The 21,139-nt window shown below is 42.6% G+C and overlaps 1 protein-coding gene across 2 annotated transcripts in view; it reads left to right on the top strand.

The window, feature by feature from the left end:
* The window catches only part of PPP1R16B (protein phosphatase 1 regulatory subunit 16B), a 109,053-nt gene that overhangs the window by 28,883 nt on the left and 59,031 nt on the right, over nucleotides 1–21,139 (top strand). For both annotated transcript variants that reach the window (XM_061127274.1, XM_061127275.1), the window contains exon 2: nucleotides 893–1,243. In XM_061127274.1, the coding sequence (XP_060983257.1) occupies nucleotides 994–1,243 (250 nt within the window). In that variant the 5' untranslated portion in view covers nucleotides 893–993. The remainder of the gene's footprint in view (nucleotides 1–892; nucleotides 1,244–21,139) is intronic.

The raw sequence follows: 21,139 nt of genomic DNA on the forward strand, positions 1-21,139 counted from the left end.
GCAAACTGGGACACATCCATAAAGTGGGGGTTGTTGTCGTTCAGTCATGTCCAACTCTTTGCGGCCCAATGGACTGTAGCCTGCCAGGCTCATCTGTCCATGGGATTCTCCAGGCAAGAATACTGGAGTGGGTTGCCATGCCCTCCTCCAGGGGATCTTCCCGACCCAGGGCTTGAACCTGCATCTCTTAGATCTCCTGCTTTGGCAGGCAGGTTCCTTACCAAAAGCACTACTGGGGAGCATCAGGTCTTAGTCACAGCATGGGTGATCTTCATCGCCACACTTGAGCTTCTCTTCAGTTGCCTCACGTAGGCTTAGTTGCCCTGTGGCATGTGGGATCTTAGTCCCCCAACCAGGGATCAAACCTGCGTACCCTGCTTTGGAAGGTGGATTCTTAACCACTGGACTCTTCAGAATAAGGTTCCCAAAGAGCTTATCTTTCTGTAGGTTATATCTGTCAATATTTACCAAGTTATAAATTAATATAGAGACATTTAAAATACAGTACTTGCTCCTTTAAAAATAAGAATAAACCCCTTCCATGTTATAACAATAAACTCCTGTATGTGTTATAACAATAGAACAACCTTATATGAAATTATAATATGACCACCAAAAGTAAGGATTATTGTATGACTGTGATGGAGGTGTTAACTAACAGTGGTAATCATATTGCAGTATATAAGTATGTCAAATCAACACGGTTGTACAGTTGAAATTTACACAATGTTATAGGTCAATTATATCTCAATTAAAAAGAAATAAAAGAAGGAAGGAAGACAATAAAATAGGGGGGCAAAGCGTCTGGAAGGTGGGACTGGGTGACCTCATCAGATCGGGGTTCTGAGCTGTGACGCATGTCCATCTGTGTCTCTCCCGCTCCCCGCCACAGGCCCCAGCATGCCGCCCCAGCCCCGTAGGAGCCCGCATGCTGCCCCGGCCCCCGGCACGCCGCGCTAGCCCCCAGCCAGGGCGCAGGGAGGCGCGGAGGCCATGGCCAGCCACGTGGACCTGCTGACTGAACTGCAGCTGCTGGAGAAGGTGCCCACGTTGGAGCGGCTGCGCGCCGCCCAGAAGCGCCGGGCCCAGCAGCTGAAGAAGTGGGCGCAGTATGAGCAGGACCTCCAGCATCGCAAGCGCAAGCATGAGCGGAAGCGCAGCACGGGCGGCCGGCGAAAGAAGGTGTCCTTCGAGGCCAGCGTGGCCCTGCTGGAGGCCTCGCTTAGGAACGACGCTGAGGAAGGTAGGCCACTCCCGGGCCTGGTTGGTGGGTGGCCGCCTGGGCCTCTTGGATTCTGGGTTCTGTGCCGTGGAGGGGAGAGCGGGCTGGGTCTGGCCCTCCTCGCCCACCTTTGGGCAGCCCCAGGCATCTTAGGAGGTGGATGGTAGGAAAGGTGCTGGAATCTGAGACTTTTTTTTTTTTTAAGACAGGAATGCCAGCCTTTGCCTAATACAGACTTACTTTCCTTCCCTCCCACTAATATTGACTGCCAACCTGCGTCTTGTATATTACAGTTCCAGATACAGTGGTGAACCCATTGGATCTGGTTTCTCCCCTCTAGGAGCTCAGTACTCAGAGGACCCTCCATTTCCTAAGCCCCTCCTCTGTGCCCCGGAACTGGTCCCTTTTACTGGGTCTTCACCGCAGAGGTAGATGGGTTAGACAGGTGGAAAACAGCATGAGTAGACTCTGAGGTTAGATGACCTGGGTCTCAGACTGGTTTTGTCAGTTATTCCCTGGGTGACCCTGGCAAGTAGGCAAGTCTCTTCAGCTCCTTACCTTAGTGTCTGCCTCTGTAAAATGGGGCTCATAATAGCACCCACCTCCAGGGCTTGCTCTGAGCATTAAAGCAGAGAATACCTGTAAGTTCTTGACATGGTCCCTCATACTGTGTGAGTGATTAGTATGCTTTATTTTATTATATTATTACTATGTTTTATTATATACATTTATATAAAATTATGATTATATAAAAGTATATTTATATAGTGTCCAGAAAGTCTAGAAACAGACAGATGTACACAGTGTTGTCTGGGACATTTCCAGTCTGTAAAGCAGATGAATAAATAAATATGAACACATACATATATTCATATAATCTGTTTCCAGATTTTATGGATACCCTGTACTTGTTATGTTTTATTTAATTACATTATTGTTATTATATATCCTATGATCCAGATATCATAATACCCAAGAGGCAGGTATAATAATACCCATTTTACCGATGGGGAAACTGAGACCAGTGAGGTTCAGAAACTTGAGCAAGGGAGGAGAGCTGGGATCAGAACTCCCAGGATCCAGGCTCTTGTCCCTGGATGATCAAACCTTGTGGGTTTGCTCCCCATTGTTAGAGTGAACAGAGCATCTGTGGTTTGGCCGAGGCCCTCTTCTCTGAGCATCCTCTGAGTGCTCACGCCTGCTCTCTGCAGCTGAGATGTGTCCACGCATCCTGTGTTGCCTTTGGTGGGTGCTGGTGCCTCCCTGTATGTGAATCCCTTCCGCCTGTCATTGGAGGGACCCAGCCGTGTTTCTTGGGTCCCTCTGGTCTCCTGCCTTCCCACATCCTCCAGACACTTGGTGCTAAAGCAGCCAATGAAAGAGCGGAGGGGTGGAGGCACTTACCACACTGGTGGGTATTAGGGCTTATGTTCGTTGCCCCTTAGGTTCTAGAACCCTCTGAGAAGCACAGATCCCTTTCTGGCCTGGTTACAGAGCGTCCTGGGACTGCGCAGAGAGGCGTCCCCAGAACCCCTCAGCTGTAAACAGTGCAGCCAGAACCCGGGGTGAGCAGCCCCCGTGAGAGAGGCCTGAAGTCTCAGGCTTGGGGGACGCCACCCTGCGGGGCTCCTTCCTACGTGTCATTTACCGGGTGACTCGGCAGGTCCCTCCCACTCAGTGGGCGGTACGTCATGATGTGTGCTTTTGTCGTGGGCGGCAGTGCATCAGCCCTCCTTTCACACTCGTCTTCCATCGCCTTCTCCCCTGAGCCCCGTTTCCCTTCGCGGAAGGGGCTTTTCAGAGGTTCTGTGAGCTGACACTGGGCTGCTGCCAGCGTCCAAGCACCGTTTCCCACCCCTCCCTGGTGTACGCCCACCCCTACATGTTAGAAAGAGAGCTGGGCTTCGGTCCAAGGTTCAGAGGCCCCTCTGTCCTTCGGTCCTGTATGTGACCCTGAAGAGCTTGTTTCACCTCCCTGGGTTCAGTTTCTTAATCTATAAAAGGGGTTTTGAGTACTTGCCCTCAAGGGAGTGTAGCAAGAATTAGACAAGATCCCAGATTTTACAGCTCTTTGAAAAGGGACCCTGAACCCTGATCCAGTAGGGTGATCATTTTAACACATTTTCCCCACTCTGTGTGTGTGTGTGTGTGTGTTAAACAGACTTTAGTGTTTTTAAGAACGCAAATTCATGCTTCTTGTAAAAATCAAACAACATAGAGATATAAAAGTCCTTTCCTTCCTCCCTCCCTCCTTTTCTTCCTTCCACAATTGATGTATTTCCTTCCACAATTGATATATTTCCTTCCAGGCATTTTTCTCATTTACCTATGTGTTTGTAAACTTGATGAACTATAGAGCTAGTCAACTTTTGTTTTTTATGTAACTGGTACACACTAGATACATTATTCTGTAGGGTTTTTTTTTTTTTTTTTTCACTCAGTAACATATTTTGGAGTTGTTTTCATGCCAGTACAATGGAGTAATATATCTGCATTCTTTTTAACTGCTTCATAGTATTCCGCAGTATGGATTTACCAGTATTTTTAGCTAGTTTCTTTTTGTTGGCACGTAAGTTTTTTTCAGCAGTTTTACTTTTGCCACAGTGAATGTTTTGTGCACACATGCAAATGTTTATCTGGATATTAAATTTGAATGAGAAGAATGCTAGATCCTCCCCCCACCCCAGGCTGGTCCCCTGGCTCTGGGCAGAGCCAAGTGAGAGTGTAGGGCCAGAGTACTATGCCCTGTGGCCTCGCTTTTGCGGTGCATTGAGAGGTGTCCCTGGGGACCACAGGTGTCTGGGTTTTAAGTGGGGTGTGGAAGCTGCTAGCAGGCATTCTCACCAGACTGTGCTCAACTTTCTGGCAGCACATGCGAGCCCAATGTTCCCAGCTGACTGGGATAGCTTCTGTGTGCTGGTGGGGCTGCCGGTGGGGCGGCTGTTGGGGCATTAGCTCCCAGTGGGATGGGAGTGTGGGGTAGCAGCTCCCCCGCTCCCTTGAGCTTGCAGCAGGGGTTGAGTCAACCTCCTCCACCTGCCAGGGTGATGTGAGTCATTCCTGGAGTAAGGCAGCGCTGAGGAACTCACTGACTTTCTTTGTCTAGCCCTGCATCGCCTGCAGGTTCATGTCCAGACACCAGGGATGCTCTGTGGCCTCCTGAGCCCCATTCTCAGCTTCCCACTACCGGGTATCAGTTCACGCTGCAGCCGCCTCCAGCTCTCTGGCTTCCGCCCCATGCCCTGCATTCTCTTACCTTTCCACCTTGGCATATGTGGTTCCTTCTGTCTAGAACATTCTTCCCCTAACTAACTCCTACACCCTTCATGTTTGGGTTCCTGTGAGACCTTCTTGGGGAGCCGTCTCTGATCCTTGTCTGGACCTTTTCCCCCATCACTTGGTAGAGCAGTAACTCCATACCCAGCTGACATTTACTGAGAGGTGAGAAGCATGGTCTTTGAAGTTAGTTATCCAGGATTCCTCCTCTCAGCTCTGCTGCCTACTAGCTAAGCAACCAGGGAAAGTTCATTAACTTCTTGATGCCTCGGCTCCCCATCTGTGAAAATGAGGATGATATAATATGCCTGCTAACCCTGTAGGATTACATTGGGTTGACATATGTGGGAGTGGTATGGTAAGAAGTGTTTATCATGGATATACAGTTTATATCACTTAAATGTGGAATCTAAAATATGACACAAATGAACTAATTTACAAAACAGAAACAGATTCACAGACATAGAAAACGAACATGTGATTACCAGGGGTGAAAGGGGAGGGGAAGAGATAAATTAGGAGTTTGGAATTAGTGGATACAAGCCACTATATATAAAATAGATAAAGAACAAGGTCCTACTATATAGCATAGTAAACTATAATGGAAAAGAATATGAAAAAATGTATATGTATAAGTGAATCACTATGCTGTATAAAAGAAACTAACACAACAGTGTGAATCAACTATTCTTCAGTTTTTGAAATTTAAATGAGAAGTACATATGATATAAATTGCTACCTTGCATTATCCACTATTCTACACTTACACATTCTTCTATTTATGTTTTTATTTGGGCTTCCCTGGTAGCTTAACCGGTAAAGGATCTGCCTGCAATGCAGGAGACCTGGGTTTGATCCTTGGTTTGGGAAGATCCCCTGGAGGAGGGAATGGCTACTCACTCCAGTGTTCTTGTCTGGAGAATTCATGGACAGAGGAGCCTGGCAGGCTGCAGTCCATGGAGTTGCAGAGAGTTGGACACAGCTGAATGACTTTCACTTTCACTTATTTATTTGTTTATTTTTGGTTTCCCTGATGCACACGGGCTCTCCCTAGTTGTGGTGAATGGGGGCTACTCTTTGTTGCGGTGCTGCCTGGGCTCTAGGTGCCTGGGCTCAGAAGTCAGGGCACACGGGCTTAGTTGCTCCATGGCATGTGGGGTCTTCCCAGACCAGGGATTAAACCCATGTTCCCTGCATTGGCAGGTGGCTTCTTAACCACTGGACCACCAGGGAGATCCATTCTGCAGTATTGATGTGCCACTGGTAATCCATTCACCAGATGCTGAACATTTAGATGGTTTCCATTTGGGGTTTTGATGAATAATGCTGCTAAAAACATTTGTATGCAAGTCCTTTTGGGGACGTTTGTTTTCATTTCTCTTGGGTAGTAACCTAAGAATGGAATTACTTGGTCAGAGGGTAAATCTATCCCAAAGTTAAGTTTCTTAACTTTTAAGAAACTGCCAAACTGTGGCAAAATGGCTTCACTGTTTTACATTCTCAGACCTCATTTATGGGTGAAATTGTACATTGTATGTTTCCATTGAAGCTCTGAGAGGCTGTGTCACTTGTCAAGATCTCATAGGTTTGAAGTGTCAGACCTGAGACTTGAACCCAGATCTGTGGTCCCTGAAGCCCATGGTTTTAACCACTGGGTGGTCCTGGAACCTCTTGCTTTTGTTCTTTCTAGAAAATGTGAGAATGATTCACTTGTGGTTTTGATCTGTGACTCTGTGGGCCTTAAGGCCCCTCATGTTTCTGCTGTCCTCTTGGGCCCTTACTACTGGGGGGAGTCTCTGAATAACCTCTTCATCCCTACCTGTAACTTCTTTCCATGGCCACATGAGCCAGCCTCTCTTGAAATGACCAAACATTCATGAACGTGTCAGGGCTTCTGTTCTTCCCTCAGAATGTGTAGGGCTTTCTTTAGGGAAACCCTGAAAAAAACTTTGAAGAAAAACTTGAGTGATTCTTTTGCAGCCTGATTTTAACTCTTCAGCTATGGTAAAGGTTTTCAAGCTTCATGGTAAAGGTTTTCAAGCTTCTTTTTTTTTTTAAGAGTGGAAACTTTTCTTTAAATGAAATATTGTGCAGAACCCCAATATGTAAAACACATGAAAGAACTATTTTGGCTGAGGAGGTGGGGGGTGCTGGCTCCTCTTCCCCTTGCCTCCCCCTCTTTGCTCCCACAAACCTCTCCCCAACCCCCAGGTGCGTTGGCGGACATCTGGGCTCTGCACACTAAGCTTCAACCATTGACTCATCTAAAGAAAATGCAATTTGAACTTTCACTTTTGAATGATTTTTGCAAAGGGAAGTTTCTTTTCACTTAATTATAAAAATAACACATCCTTGTTTGTAGAAAACTTTAAAAGTACAGAAAAAATTAAGAAGAAAATAAAATCGCTCATCCTTCTACTGAAGAGCAACAGTCATTGAAATATCAAAAAAAAGTTTTTTGTTATTGTTCTATCCATCAGAGTCCTGATTGGAAAGAAAAGATGCTCTCACATAGAGTATTTTGAGTAAAGTTTAATAAAGAAGCAGTTCGCAAAGAGTTTAGGGCAATAGTCTTCAAACATTTTGGTCTCAAGGCACGTTTATGTTATTAACAACTGAGAACTCTTAAGAAATCTTATTTAAGTGAGTTTTATATCAATATTTACCATATAGGAAATTAAAACTGAGGAATTAAAATAAATGTGTATTCACTGACTAAAACATACACTTATTAACTGTTGTTTTAGTTATTTATTGTTGCCTTGCAGATGAGCTCAAAATTTAGAAACTTGAAACAAGAAATATTGGGATTTCCCTGGCGGTCCAGTGGCTGAGTCCGCTCTCCCAAGGCAGGCAGCCTGGGTGTGATGCCTGGTCAGGGAACTAGACCCCTCATGCCACAGCTAAGACCTGGCAGAGCCAAATAAATTAATTAATTTAAAAAATGATAAGAATTTAAAAAAGATAAATATGTGCTGTCTTACACAGTTTCTGTGAGTCAAGAATCCAGGAGCAGCTTAGCTTATGTGATTCCAGCTCCGGATCTCTCCTAAGTTTGCGATCACCTCAGGGTTTAAGTGGGGCTGAAGAATCCACTTCCATGATGGCGAATCCACTTCCATGATGGCTGACCCACAGGGCTCCTGGCGGGAGGCCTCAGTTCCTTGCCACGTGAGCCTCTCCCTCGAACTGCTTGAGTAGGCTCTCAACATGGCAGCTGGCTTCCTGCAGTTTGTGATCCAAGAGCTAGAGCAAGGAGGGAGTCACAGTGCCTCTTATGACCTAGCCTTGTAAGCCACATGCCATTCCTTCTGTCACGTTCTATTCATTAGAAATGATTCACTAAGTCCAGCCTACAACTCAAGGCGCAGGGGATTAGGCTCCACCTCTTGAAGAGAGGAGCATCTATGGGCATGTTTTAAAACCACCACACACGTTAACATAAATCTTTTTATGAAAAATGATATTTTCAAAACAAAAAAAGTAGTGAGGAGAGTAGCCTAGTTTTATGCTTTTGCAAATCTTTTAAAGGTCTGGCTTAAGAGAAGACAGCTGGATCCTTTCATCTGCTTCTGAATTCAATCTGTTGTGGTATGTTATTTTGGTGGAAGTAAAGGAAGAAAATCTTACCTCACACAGATATGGAGTTGGAAAAGGGAGGAAATATTTTAATTGCCTTTTCAGATAAATGTGGATATTCTTTGGAATTTCAATCAAATACAACAGGTAGTAGTTTCTCGATGGCTAATTGCAATGTGGAATCTGAAACTGTTATCAATTTTTAGCTTATGTTCTTATTGCTACATTAAAATCCATTCGTTTGTCTTATATTTTGAATGACTGTTTTATCCACGCATACTTTTTTAAAAAAAAAACGTAATGTATTGATCTGTTAGAAAGTATTGGCTCACTTTTTTAGATATGACATCAAAAGCACAAGCAACAGAAGTATAAGTGAACAAGTAGGACCATCTCAAACTAAAAAGCTTCTGTATAACAAGAGAAACAACCACTAAAATGAAGAGACAGCCTACGGAATGGGAGATACATTTGCAAACCATATATCAGATAAGGAGTTAATATCTAAAATATATAAAGAACTTTTACAACTCAGTAGCCAAAGAGCCAAATAATCCCATTTACAAAATGGGCAGAGGACCTGAATAGACATTTTTCCAAAGAAGATATAGAAGTAGCCAACAGGTACATGAAAATATACTCAACGTACAAATCATCAGGGAGATGCAAATCAAAACCATGGTGGGATATCACCTCATAGCTTTTAGGTTGTCTATTCATCAGATAGATGAGAGATTATAATTTATTTGTTGGTAAGGATGCGTAGACAAGGGAATTCTATATACTGTTGGTGGGAATATAAATTGGTGAAGCCACTATGGAAAACAATATGGAGGTTCCTTTAAGAATTAGAAATAGAGCTTCCATATGATCCAGCAATTTCACTTTTGAGTAATTTGACAGAGATCACTACCTGGTAGAGATATCTGCACAGCAGTATTCGTTGCAGCATTATTCACTATAGCCTAAGTGTTCTTCATGAATGAATGGATTAAAAAATGTGATGTATATCATTTGATCATAAAAAAGAAGGAAATACTGCTATTTGCAATAACATGGATGAACTTTGAGGGCATTATGCTAAGTGAAATGTCAAAGAAAGATAGATACTATTTGATACCACCTATATGTGGAATCTCGGAGAAGGCAATGGCACCCCACTCCGGTACTCTTGCCTGGAAAATCCTATGGATGGAGGAGCCTGGTAGGCTGTAGTCCATGGGGTCGCTAGGAGTCGAACACGACTGAGTGACTTCACTTTCACTTTTCACTTTCATGCATTGGAGAAGGAAATGGCAACCCACTCCAGTGTTCTTGCCTGGAGAATCCCAGCAACGGCGGAGCCTGGTGGGCTGCTGTCTATGGGGTCGCACAGAGTCGGACACGACTGAAGTGACTTAGCAGCATGTGAGGAATCTAAAAAAACTAAACTCATAGAAATGGAGTAGAATGGTTTTTGCTAGGGGCTGGTGAGGGTGGGAGTCAAAGGGTATAAACTTCCAGTTATAAGATGCATAAGCTCTGGGGAATCTCACATACAGCAGGGTGACTGTAGTTAACAATGCTATATATTTGGAATTTGCTAGGAGAGCCGGTCTTAAGTGTTCTCACCACATATGTGTAAAAAGGACAATTTTGGGAGGTGATGGAGAAGTTGGCTAACCTTTTTGTGGTAATCATTTTGTAATATGTGAATCAAATCAACACATTGTACACTTAAGCTTGCACAATGTTATATGTCAATTATATCACAGTAAAGCTGGAGTTAAAGAGAAAGTGTTGGTTCACTGAGTTATGCACATCTTCTAAATGTTGACACATTTCACTATACAATGTAAAAAATTTTTATTTTCTAACCTATAACAAAATATAACCTGCAAAAAAAACCCCAAATCATCATACTGTACATTGGAAACTAATGCAATATTGTAAATCAGCTATCGCATATTGGTGCTAAGTGCTCATCACTCATTCATGTCCAACTGTTTGTGGCCCCATGGACCGTAGCCTGCCAGGCTCCTCTGTCCATGGGATTTTCCAGGCAAGAATGCTAGAGCAGATTGTCATTTCATACTCCAGGGGATCTTCCCAACCCAAGGATTGAACCTGTGTCTCCTGCATTGGCAGATGGATTCTTTACCACTAGTGCCCCCTGAGAAGCCCAAACTAATTCAGTAAAAATTTTTATATTTTTAACACCTGTCTCACCAGAAGATTTTTCAGTTACTGGGAAACTATGAGGCCATGGGTGTGATACAAGTTTTACAAAATTCTAATTTTTACCTGAAAGCTAAAATTCTGTCATTGGCAATAAAAAATATCAGTGAGAAAAATCTCTTTGTTTTAGAGGAAAAGACTGATAACCATTGCTTGCAAGTCATTCTTTAAGTAAAAATGGTGATCCAGGAGAGAAAGTACTAGCTTAGTACACAACTTAATCCTCAACTAATGCAGATTGAGACAGTGATCCTACTTCATGCATACTTCTCATTTTGACATGCAGAATTTTTATAAAAAACATGTACTCAAGGGTTGCGACATAGTAAGATTAGTACATTTATGGCATCAGCACGGACATTTAAAAGTGAAACGTATTGATTTTTTTTTATTGTGGTGTGTGTTTTGTTTTTGTGTTTTTATTAAGACTTTTTACAGAGCAATTTTAGATTTACAGCAAAATTGAGGGTAAGTTAATGGTGATTTCCTATAGACTCCCTGCTCTCCCCCTAACTACCCACAGCCTCCCCCATTATCAGCCATCCCCCACCAGAATAGGACATTTACTACAATTGATGAACATACACTGACACATCATAATCACCTAAAGTTGGTAGTTTACAGTTTAGTTCACTCCTGGTGGTGTTCATTTTATGGGTTTGGACAAATGTATCCATCATTATGGGCTTCCCTGGTGGCTCAGTGGTAAAGAATCTGCCTGCCAATGCAGGAGACTTAAGAGACGTGGGTTCAATCCTTGGATCGGGAAGATCCCCTGGAGAAGGAAATGGCAACCCGTTCCAGTATTCTTGCCCAAAAAATCCCATGGACAGAGGGACCTGGCTGGCTGCAGTCCATGGAGTCGCAAAGGAGTTGGACATAGTTTAGCGACTAAACAACAACATGAAGCAATGAAGACTACTGTGATGACTGGAAAAGTCTGATGCTACTGGACTCGCTTTGTTAAAGGCACTTTACCCACTGTTGCTTTTGCACCATCAGTGCAAATGTCAACACAGTGAAAAAGGCGAATGAAAAGAGTATGCTATTATGAAAAGAGTACCTGAATACCCTGAAAGAGTCTTGGGGACCACTTTGAGAACTGTTGGTTTGCAAGAGACACCAAGGAATGGTGCATAACTCTGGGGCTAGTAAAAGTGGGGGCTTGAAGAGGCCAAGGGATGAGACCCTACTTACATCTAAGGAGGTATTTGGTGGGGAGGGCTCCCCAACAAGAGCAGTGGTTTCCTCCACCCACTGCAGCTGCCCTCCAGTCTTCTGCCCATGCTTCCCATTGCCAAACCCAACCAGGAAGCAGAATGCAAGGAAGTCTGTGATGTGGTCCAAGTGGGTTGGCTTCCCCAAGCATGAGGAAGAATGGATCTGGGGGCTGGGGGCGTCGCATGGGGCATACTCAACCCAGTTGTCTTCACTCAGTGTATCTACATACAGACACAGAGGGAGTAAGCGTGTGTTTACGAAATAACTTTCACCCTAGCGTTTGTCTGCTCAACAAAATTATGTACCTCCTCTGTGCTCCAAAGAACCTAAGCAAGTAGTAAGATAAATAAGGGCTGGGATGGAAGGCCATGTATAAGTTATGGTATCAGGGTGAGCCCCTTAGAGGAGGTGATTTGGGCTGACTTTTGAGTGTGGAGAAAGAGGGAATCACATGAGAATCTGGAGGAAAGGGATAAAAGCATGGGGTGGGAATGAACTTGCGGTTGGAAAGAAGGGGGCAGGCAAAGAAGTAGACTGGAGGACATTGACCCCGGTGGACTCTGGTAGGACATGTCCATTTAATTGGGTGGAGATGAAAAGCTACTGGTGGGTTTTAAGGGGGGAAGTATGTGATGAGATAAAGATTGTGAAGAGCTTTTGTTGGCTGCTGAATGGAGAGTAGGCCGTAGGAGTCTATTCCTATGGGAGCATGAGTGGGAACAGGGCGGCCTCATCACAAGCTATCTCAGGAGCCTAGGTGAGAGCCTGTGTGTTGGCCATGGAGATGGAGAAATGAACAGGTAGAGCGCTAGGATCTGTGTGTCACGTGACAAAGGGAAGGGCACACAGATGACCCTTGGTTTTTGTCTTGAGCTTCTAAGTAGATGATGATGCCATGTTTTGAGACAGGAAAGACTGGGGTAGGAGGGAGGGGAGAATTTGGAGAGAATCTAGAGTTCTGTAGAACAACCCCAGTTGACACAACATTTTAACATCCAAGTGGTGATCTCGGGATTTAAAAAATTGGGGGATCACCAGCTTAGAAATGCAACGTTTTTAAAGTGAAGGGATTGTCTGAGATCATTTAGGAAGCAAAACAGAGCAAAGAAGGGGCCCTAAGAGAAAGTCCTGGGTCACCTGACTAGGTAATTGTTCATCTAAGAAGAGAACAAAGGGGACCAAGAACCATCTGGCAGTGAGGAAGAAAAAACACTAAGATGATGTGACATCTCAGAAGATTAGGGAAGGAAGTGTTTTTAGAAGAAGAGTCTATCAGCTGAGTCAAATGTTGCTTAGAGGTCAACTATTTTATTCTGTCTTTATATAGTCTTTGGAAAAGATATTTTAAATGACAACCTCATACATCCTTGTCTGAATGTACCATAGTTTATGTAACCACTCTCCTATTATTGGATTTTGAGGTTGTTTCTAATTTTTGCGACTGTAAATTATGCCATGGTGGTTATTATTGTATAAGAGTATTTGGACACAGCTTTTGATGACTTACATAGGGTAGATTCCCAGAGGGTCAATAGATTCAAAGAGATAAACACCGCAAAACTTCAGTGTAAACTGCTTCTTTGGTCACCAGAACAGTTATTATCAGTTTATACCCTTATCGTCATGGCATCCCATCACTTCATGGCAAATAGATGGGGAAACAGTGGAAACAGTGGCTGACTTTATTTTTCTGGGCTCCAAAATCACTGCAGATGGTGATTGCAGTCATGAAATTAAAAGATGCTCACTCCTTGGAAGGAAAGTTATGACCAACCTAGACAGCATATTAAAAAGCAGAGACATTACTTTGTCAACAAAGGTCCATCCAGTTAAGGCTATGGTTTTTCCAGTGGTCATGTATGGATGTGAGAGTTGGACTATAAAGAAGGCTGAGTGCCGAAGAATTGATGTTTTTGAATTGTGGTGTTGGAGAAGACTCTTGAGAGTCCCTTGGACCGCAAGGAAATACAACCAGTCCATCCTAAAGGAGATTAGTCCTAGGTGTTTGTTGGAAGGACTGATGTTGAAGTTGAAACTCCATTACTTTAGCCACCTGATGCGAAGAGCTGACTCATTTGAAAAGACCCTGATGCTGGGAAAGATTGAGGGCAGGAGGAGAAGGGGACGACAGAGGGTGAGATGTTTAGATGACATCACCAACTCAGTGGACATGGGCTTGGGTGGGCTCCGGGAGTTGGTGATGGACAAAGAGGCCTGGCATGCTACGGTTCATGGGGTTGCAAAGAGTCAGACACGACTGAGCAACTGAATTGAACTGAACCCTTATCGGCAGTGGGTACCAGGCCTGCCTCTGCATTTCCCATCAACACCAGTCAATAGCACTGAAAAGACACTTTGATGATGTATTTGATATATGAAAATTAGTTCTGTGGTCCTCATATGCATGTAACTGAGATTTTTAAGGTTAAATACCTACATATAAGGGACTTCCCAGGTGGCACTAGTGGTAAAGAACCTGCCTGCCCATGCAGTAGAAGTAAGAGATGTGTGTTTGATCTTGGGTCGGGAAGATCTTCTGGAGGAGGGCACAGCTACCCATTCCAATTTTCTTGCCTGGAGAATCCCGTGGATAGAGGAGCCTGGTGGGCTACAATCCGTAGAGTTGCAAAGAGTTGGACACAACTGAAGCGACTTAGCACACACAGCATACCTGTCTATAAGCTTACTGGTCATTTCTTCCTTTCTCTGTCTATATTTTTGTCCATTTTTCTACTCGTGTGTTTGTTTTTCTTCTTGATTTTGATGATTGTGTGTATGTTTGTGTGTGAGAAGGACAAGGAAAGGGAAAGAATGAAAAAAGAGGAGATGTTGACTCTGTCATATGTGGTGCAAGTATTTCCTGCATTGTGTGTGTGTTTGCTTTAATATTTTGTTTATGATATGTATACTTTATGCCCTGGAGTCCTTAATTTTTATGTAGCTAAACTATATGATATTTGCTTGTTTCCCAATTATTTTGTTCTTTGCTTTTACCTCTCTAAAACAGGGGTCAGAAAACTATGGCTGGAAAGCCAAATCTTCCCACCATCTGTTTTTGTAAATAAAGTTTTATTGGCACACAGCCACAGCCATTTGTTGACATACTGCCTCTGGCTGCTCTCACAGCACAGTGGCAGAGCTGAGAAGTTGCAACAGAGACCATAAGGCATGCAAAGATGAAAGTATTTACCCTCTGGCCCTTTACAGAGAAAGTTTGCTGACTCTGGCTCTAATGTGTTTCCTCATCCAGAGAGGTATATTACCCTCTATGTTTTTCTAGATGTTGTGGCCTCATTTAAATCAGTTAAATATGTACTCCTCCTGAAATTCATTTGAGCATAAAGTAATCACTGAAAAGTCTGCCTATCTCTATTTTGTTTCCAAAGAATTATCAAATGTTCAGAATCTTTCACTTCCCCATGAGTTTGCCATGCACCCCTCATACTCAAAACTGTTATCTGTGAAGAAGGGTGACTTTCCAAACTGTTTATTCTGTTCTAACCATTTGGTCTTGTGCCAGTGACATACTGTTTTGATCTTTGTAGGTCTATATTGTGGCTTAGTGTGTGATAGAAAAGTCCTTCTTCATATGACTCTTCCTTTTCAAGATGTTCTTGGATATTTTCGGATATTTGCATAATATTGAAGGCCTTTTGGGTTAGTTTTCCACCCAAAGCTCAAAGATAGATCCTCCAAAAATTGATTAGTATTATAAATGGACACAGGGTTTCAGTTTTTCAAAATAAAAGGAGCTCTGGGGATGGATGGTGGTGAACATATTCAATACCACTGAACTGTACACTTAAAAATGGTTGAGATGGTAAGTTTTGTGTTATATGTGTTTTACCATGATAACAAAAACTGAAAAAAAAAAAATTATCCAGGAACTGATGGGAGGAGAGAAAGAGACATTACTGTCTATTGGGTATAGAGGTTCAGGTTGGGAAGATGAAAAAACTTCTGGAGATGGATGGTGGTGCTAATGGTTGCACAATGTGAATGTGCATAATACCACTGAACCGAACACTAAAAATTGTTACAATGGTAAATTTTATGTTATGTATATTTTACCACAATTAAAAAAATTGTTTTGGGCTAAACTGGTATCTTTGTCATATGAGTTTTTCCAAGCAGATGAGTAGTGCGTGTCTCTGTTGGGAAAGTATTCTTTGCTTTCCTTTAGAAAAGCTCTGGGGTTTTTTTTTTTCCATGTTAAGTTCTGTTAATTTCTTGAAAGGAGGGCTTTAAGTTTTTGTATATTGACTTTGTATCAAGCCACTTTACTGAACGTCTTAGTCTCAGTTTTTCAGTAAGTTCTTTTGGGATTTTCTATGTAGAAAACATTATTTGCAGATAGTAGGGTTGTCTGTTTATCCAAACACTGTTCATTCCAGGGTTTCTTTGAGCCTGCCCTGCCTGTATCCTCTCCTCCCATCTCTTCTCCCCCTGACCATTATGAGATATTGCTTTGAGATTTGCAGACACATTCCACTTTGTGTCTTTCCTGAAGTCTGATTTGACTCACCCTAGGGTGAATGGCACTGTCAGTTTCCTCATTCAGGCTGAGTCTGTCTCTCAGTATGACCTGTTTCCATTGGCTTGTTGGGCAGCCACTGTTGACTCACATTGAGTTTATGAGAAACTGAAACTCTCAAGTCGGTGTCTCGTTAGTGAACTTACATCTTCCCCATCTGGTCCTTACGTAATTGATTAAAAAAATATTTATTGAAGTGTATTATTCATACAGCAAAGGGAAAAACTGGTTGCATTTTTGTGTGTTGAGCACCCCTATGTAACCAGCACTTACTCAGATCAAGAGGCGAAACAGCAACAGCACCCCAGCAGCCTTTCTGGACCTACAGGTGATTTTCAATTTTGAAATCAAGGCTCTACATTTATCTTGTTGAGTTATTTTATTTTATTTTATCAGCTGTGCCTTGGGACTTGTGGAATCTTAGTTCCCTGACCAGGGGTTGAACCTGGGCTCTCAGCGATGTAAGCAGAGTCCTAACTACTGGACTGCCAAGGAAGTCCCAGGCTTGTTGAGTTTTGAGCCCATAATCCACCTGCTCAGATAATTTGGATGTCTTCAATGATAAATTAAGATCAGAGACAAGAAATCCAACTCAAACTAACACATGTATACATAAAACTGTCAAAAAATGTCTCTGAGTAGATGACTTTGAAGTGTATATCCTACCTTTTTTGGAACTCCAGGAGGAATTATTTCTTCTCCCAATCATGTCCTAGGTTCAACAAGTCTCAGAATTGAATCTCATTGGCTGAGATTGGCTATATACTTACCTTTATGGCTCAGATGGTAAAGAATCTGCCTGCAGTGCAGGAGACCTGGTTTCAGTCCCTGGGTTGGGAAGATCCCCCGGGGAAGGGAATGGCTACCCACACTAGTATTCTTGCTGGAGAGTTCCATGGACAGAGAGTCCTGGTGGGCTACAGTCCAAGAGGTTGCAAAGAGTTGGACATGACTGAGTGACTACTGCTATAGCATGAGTACAAAGCTCTGATTGGTCTGATCTGAGTGATATGTTCACCACTGGAGTCAGCTCTTCCCAGAATATATGAACCGGTACTTGTAGGTGTGTTGTACCTACCCCAAGGAAAATTGGAATGCTGTTACAATAAGGAGGGAAAATGGATACTGGCAAGATCATAGTTAAAAAACATATCCACTTCAAATGAAATATTCATTAACAATTTATGTTCTGTGTTGTTCATAAATGCAATGAGTATTTGCATTCTAGATCAGAGGGGTCCAATAGAACTTTTTTTATTATGGACATGCCTTGTCCAATATGGCAACTGCTAGTCACATATGGCCAATGAGCCCTTAAAAGGTGACTAGTGTGTCTAAGGAACTACTTCTATTTTAGTTAATTTAAAATAATTTAAGTAGTCAGCTGTGGGTAAGCTGGAGGCTACTGTATAGGACCACACAGCCCTTGACCATTACTCAAATCCTTGACAAAAATGTTGAACAGATCATGGCCAAAGACAAGAGCCTGGGGGCACAACCCCAGAGGCTGCTTCATATTAAGGTTTCATGGTCAGTCATTACCCATTGGGGATATTTGTTCAACTGAAATGAGCTTAACTGTACTGTTGTTTGTAGTTGGTATCTGGGAACAATAGAGTCTACCTTCCTTTCCTACACTTACATGGAAGAGGAGGTCTCTGAGAATTAAATGATAACAAAATATGTAATGAATCAGAGTAAGAGATTCATGCACAGGCGTTCATGGAACATGGTCTGGACATCTTCAGCCCAGTACTAGTGGTCAGTAGTGAATAAGAGACCTGGACAGGCCATGCTGGAAATGAGTCTAGCAAAGTCACTTTGAAGAAAGCACGGTATTAACATGCTTCACAGTAGATGATGTTATAAAGAGAGCTTTGTCAAGAACAGATGCCTAGATTATTCTAAGTGAAATAAGTAAGAGAAAGAAAAATACAGTATGATAGCACTTCTATGTGGAATCTGAAACAACCAAATTCACAGAGACAGAGACTAGAAGGGTGATTACCAGGGACTGTGAGATGGGTAAAACAGAAAGAAAAAAAAAAAAAACCAGTTTCCTCTCACCTTTTAAAAATGTCATTTTGGCAGTTTGACAGACAGACTTGCTTACTTGTCTGACTTTTTAAATATTTATTTATTTGTTTGGCTGCTCCATGTCTTAGTTGTGACCCGTGGGATCTTTGATCTTCATTGCAGCATGCAGCATCTTTAGCTGCAGCATGTGGAATCTAGTTCCCTGATCAGGGATCGAACCCTGGCCCCTGCATTGGGAACATGGAGTCTTAGGCACTGGACCACCTGGGATATTTTGTCTGATTTTTAATAATATTAATAGTTCTGTGCAAAGAGAGAATGCCACGTGTTTTTCATTGCCAGGGGGAAAAAATGAAGGGCGAAAGCTGATGTTGCTACAGGTTGTTACAATATATTTCCTTCGTTTTACAACACTTAGTAAAGAAGTTATGATCTTGATACCCTTCCTAGTTTGCTGAAGCCTGTTTGAAAGCTCTTACTCCATTCTCTTCAATATACCTCTGTTAAACTAATTTTATACTGAGTGTCATTAAAATAAAACAAGGAAGCATCATAGATAAAAGTTATGTCCTGCAAGTACTGTTGTTGTCAATTCAACTTAGGTGGATATGTTAACAAACAAGAAGCAGAAGCTCATTTTTTACATTAAAAGCTTTAAATACCAATATAGTAGTATTTACTTATTTGAAGAGTGTATATAGACATTTAATATGGGGAATCACTATTTCGTTCATTTTATTATAATTGCAAAATGACAAAAATTCCAAGTGTAACAGTGAATCTTTTAAAAAATTTTAATTTTATGTTGGGTATCGTTGATTAACAATGTTCTGTCAGTTTCAGGTGTACAAAAGTGACTCAGTTATATGTGCATGTTTATTCTTTTTCAAATTCTAATAGTGAATCTTTTTTTATCAGCATATATATACACTTTTGGGGCTTCCCAGGTGACTCAGTGGATAAAGAATCCGCTAGCAATGCAGGAGACACAGGAGAGACGGATTCGATCCCTGGGTCAGGAAGATCCCTTGGAGAAGGGAATGGCAACCCACTCCAGTACTCTTGCCTGGGAAATCCCATGGACAGAGGAGCCTGACGTGCTACAGTCCATCAGATCGCAAAGAGTCAGACAGGACTGAAGTGACTGAGCACATACATACTTTCAGCAAATACACAGTTTTGTACTTTCTTCCTTTTCCCCCTCTTTTGTTAGTTTGATTATATTTGTGTGTAATTTATGTGTAATTATTTATGTGTAATTTCATGTCCACTGAATCCAATAATAAACACTGGGGCTTAAAAAAAATAAAAAAAGAACAAGGACTTCCTGGTGATCCAGTGGCTGAGACTCCATGCTCCCCGTGCGGGGGGCCTGGGGTTCTATCCCTGGTCAGGGAGCCAGATCCCACATGGCATAACTAAAGATCTTGCATGCCCTAATGAAGATGGAAGATCCCATGTGCCACAACTAAGACCCAGTGCAGATAAATAAATAAATAAAAGATCAGATGCCTAGGAAAAAAAGTGGAGGCTAGGGGATCATTTGTGAGCAATGAGATCTGAATACTGTCCATAAGAGAGGACAATGTGAGCAACAGCTTTGAAGATTACCATCTTGTTGCTAAGGACAGTTTGATTATGGAAAAGGAGATTTCAACCCTTGTTGTCATAATGCCATTAAACATGATGATTATGTATCTCCTTGCAACCTTCTGATTATAATTTGGCGTGCCAACCAAGTCTGCCTACAGACACAGAGTGAGTCGATCATGCTTAAATAAATTTCTGGCATGCAAGACAGTTCTCTTTCTCATGTGAAACTGGCATTGTGGCTTTATTCAATAGCTTTATATGCTTGGATGGTGTGAGTTTACTCTTAGAGGAAGAAACCACTTGTAGTAGGCTGATAAACCAAGGTGATGCCATTCTGAGGGATTCATCCAATTTGGTCCTCTCCTGGAACCTTCTTAAACCCGACACACCATGGCCCTCAACTAGCATTTCTCCTGGTCATTGATAAGGAGGTATATGAGATGCTTATCAAATGCTCAGTGAAGTCTAGACAGTTCCTAACATTGATATTTCTCCAGCTAGCAACCCTGTGGAGGAGATAAATGAAGTCTTTTTTGCATGATTTATTCTTGCTTGGCTTCTGGGAACCACTGTTTCTCTTCTAATGGAGTGAGAAAATGGTCAGTATTTCTGTCTAAGAGACTCAGAGGCTCTTTAAATGCCAAACCCTAAGTCCTTCTCTCAACAATCACTGATGCCAAAGTTACCAAACACGGAGAGGCAGGTTGGGGTTTGAAAAACAGAACAGTGTTCCAGAATCTGCTCAGAGTATTGCATTCATCCCATGATTGTGCCAACAAATAGGGTTGGTTCCACTGCCCCATCCTCTGTCTGCCATATTTGATGGAGGAATTTGTGTCCAGAGCAGAGGGGAAGACAAAGACAGGATAAATATGAAACTCACTGAGTCTGGGAAAAGGAAATGTTCCCATTGTCATTTACACAGGAAGAGTCAAGTGAAACCCACATCTTGATGGAAGAGTCAGAATTCCCAGTCCCTCAAGAGAAACCCTAGTATACAGGCTTTTTGGCCTAAGGACTCTTTGGGATCCTTGGGCACCACAAAGTTAGTACTGGTAGTCCTCTGAATGAGTCACCATCAAGAACTATGCTGTATTGGTTGGCTGTTATTATATAACAAATACCTTGAAACAAACCACCTAGCGGCTTAAAATAGCTTATTATTTCTCAGTGACTCTTGGGATTGATTGAGCAGTTCTTCCCAGTCTTGCCTGGGTTCATGAGACTGCAGTTAGTTGCGTGGTAAGCCAGTGTTTGGGCTCAGCTGTGATGGCTGGGCTTCTCTCTTCAAGTGGGCTTCCTCTAGCATGGTGGTCTTGGGGTTCCAAGAAGGCGAGCTCAAAGCATTTATCAAACCTTTTCTGGCATCGTGTTTGCTGATGTCTCATTGGCTAAAGGAAGTCACATGGCCAAGTCCAGGGTCACTGTGGGAGGAATCTGTATAGCCTGTGGGTACTAAA

This window comes from Dama dama, chromosome 23, assembly GCF_033118175.1.
Source record: "Dama dama isolate Ldn47 chromosome 23, ASM3311817v1, whole genome shotgun sequence".
Lineage (NCBI taxonomy): Eukaryota > Metazoa > Chordata > Mammalia > Artiodactyla > Cervidae > Dama > Dama dama.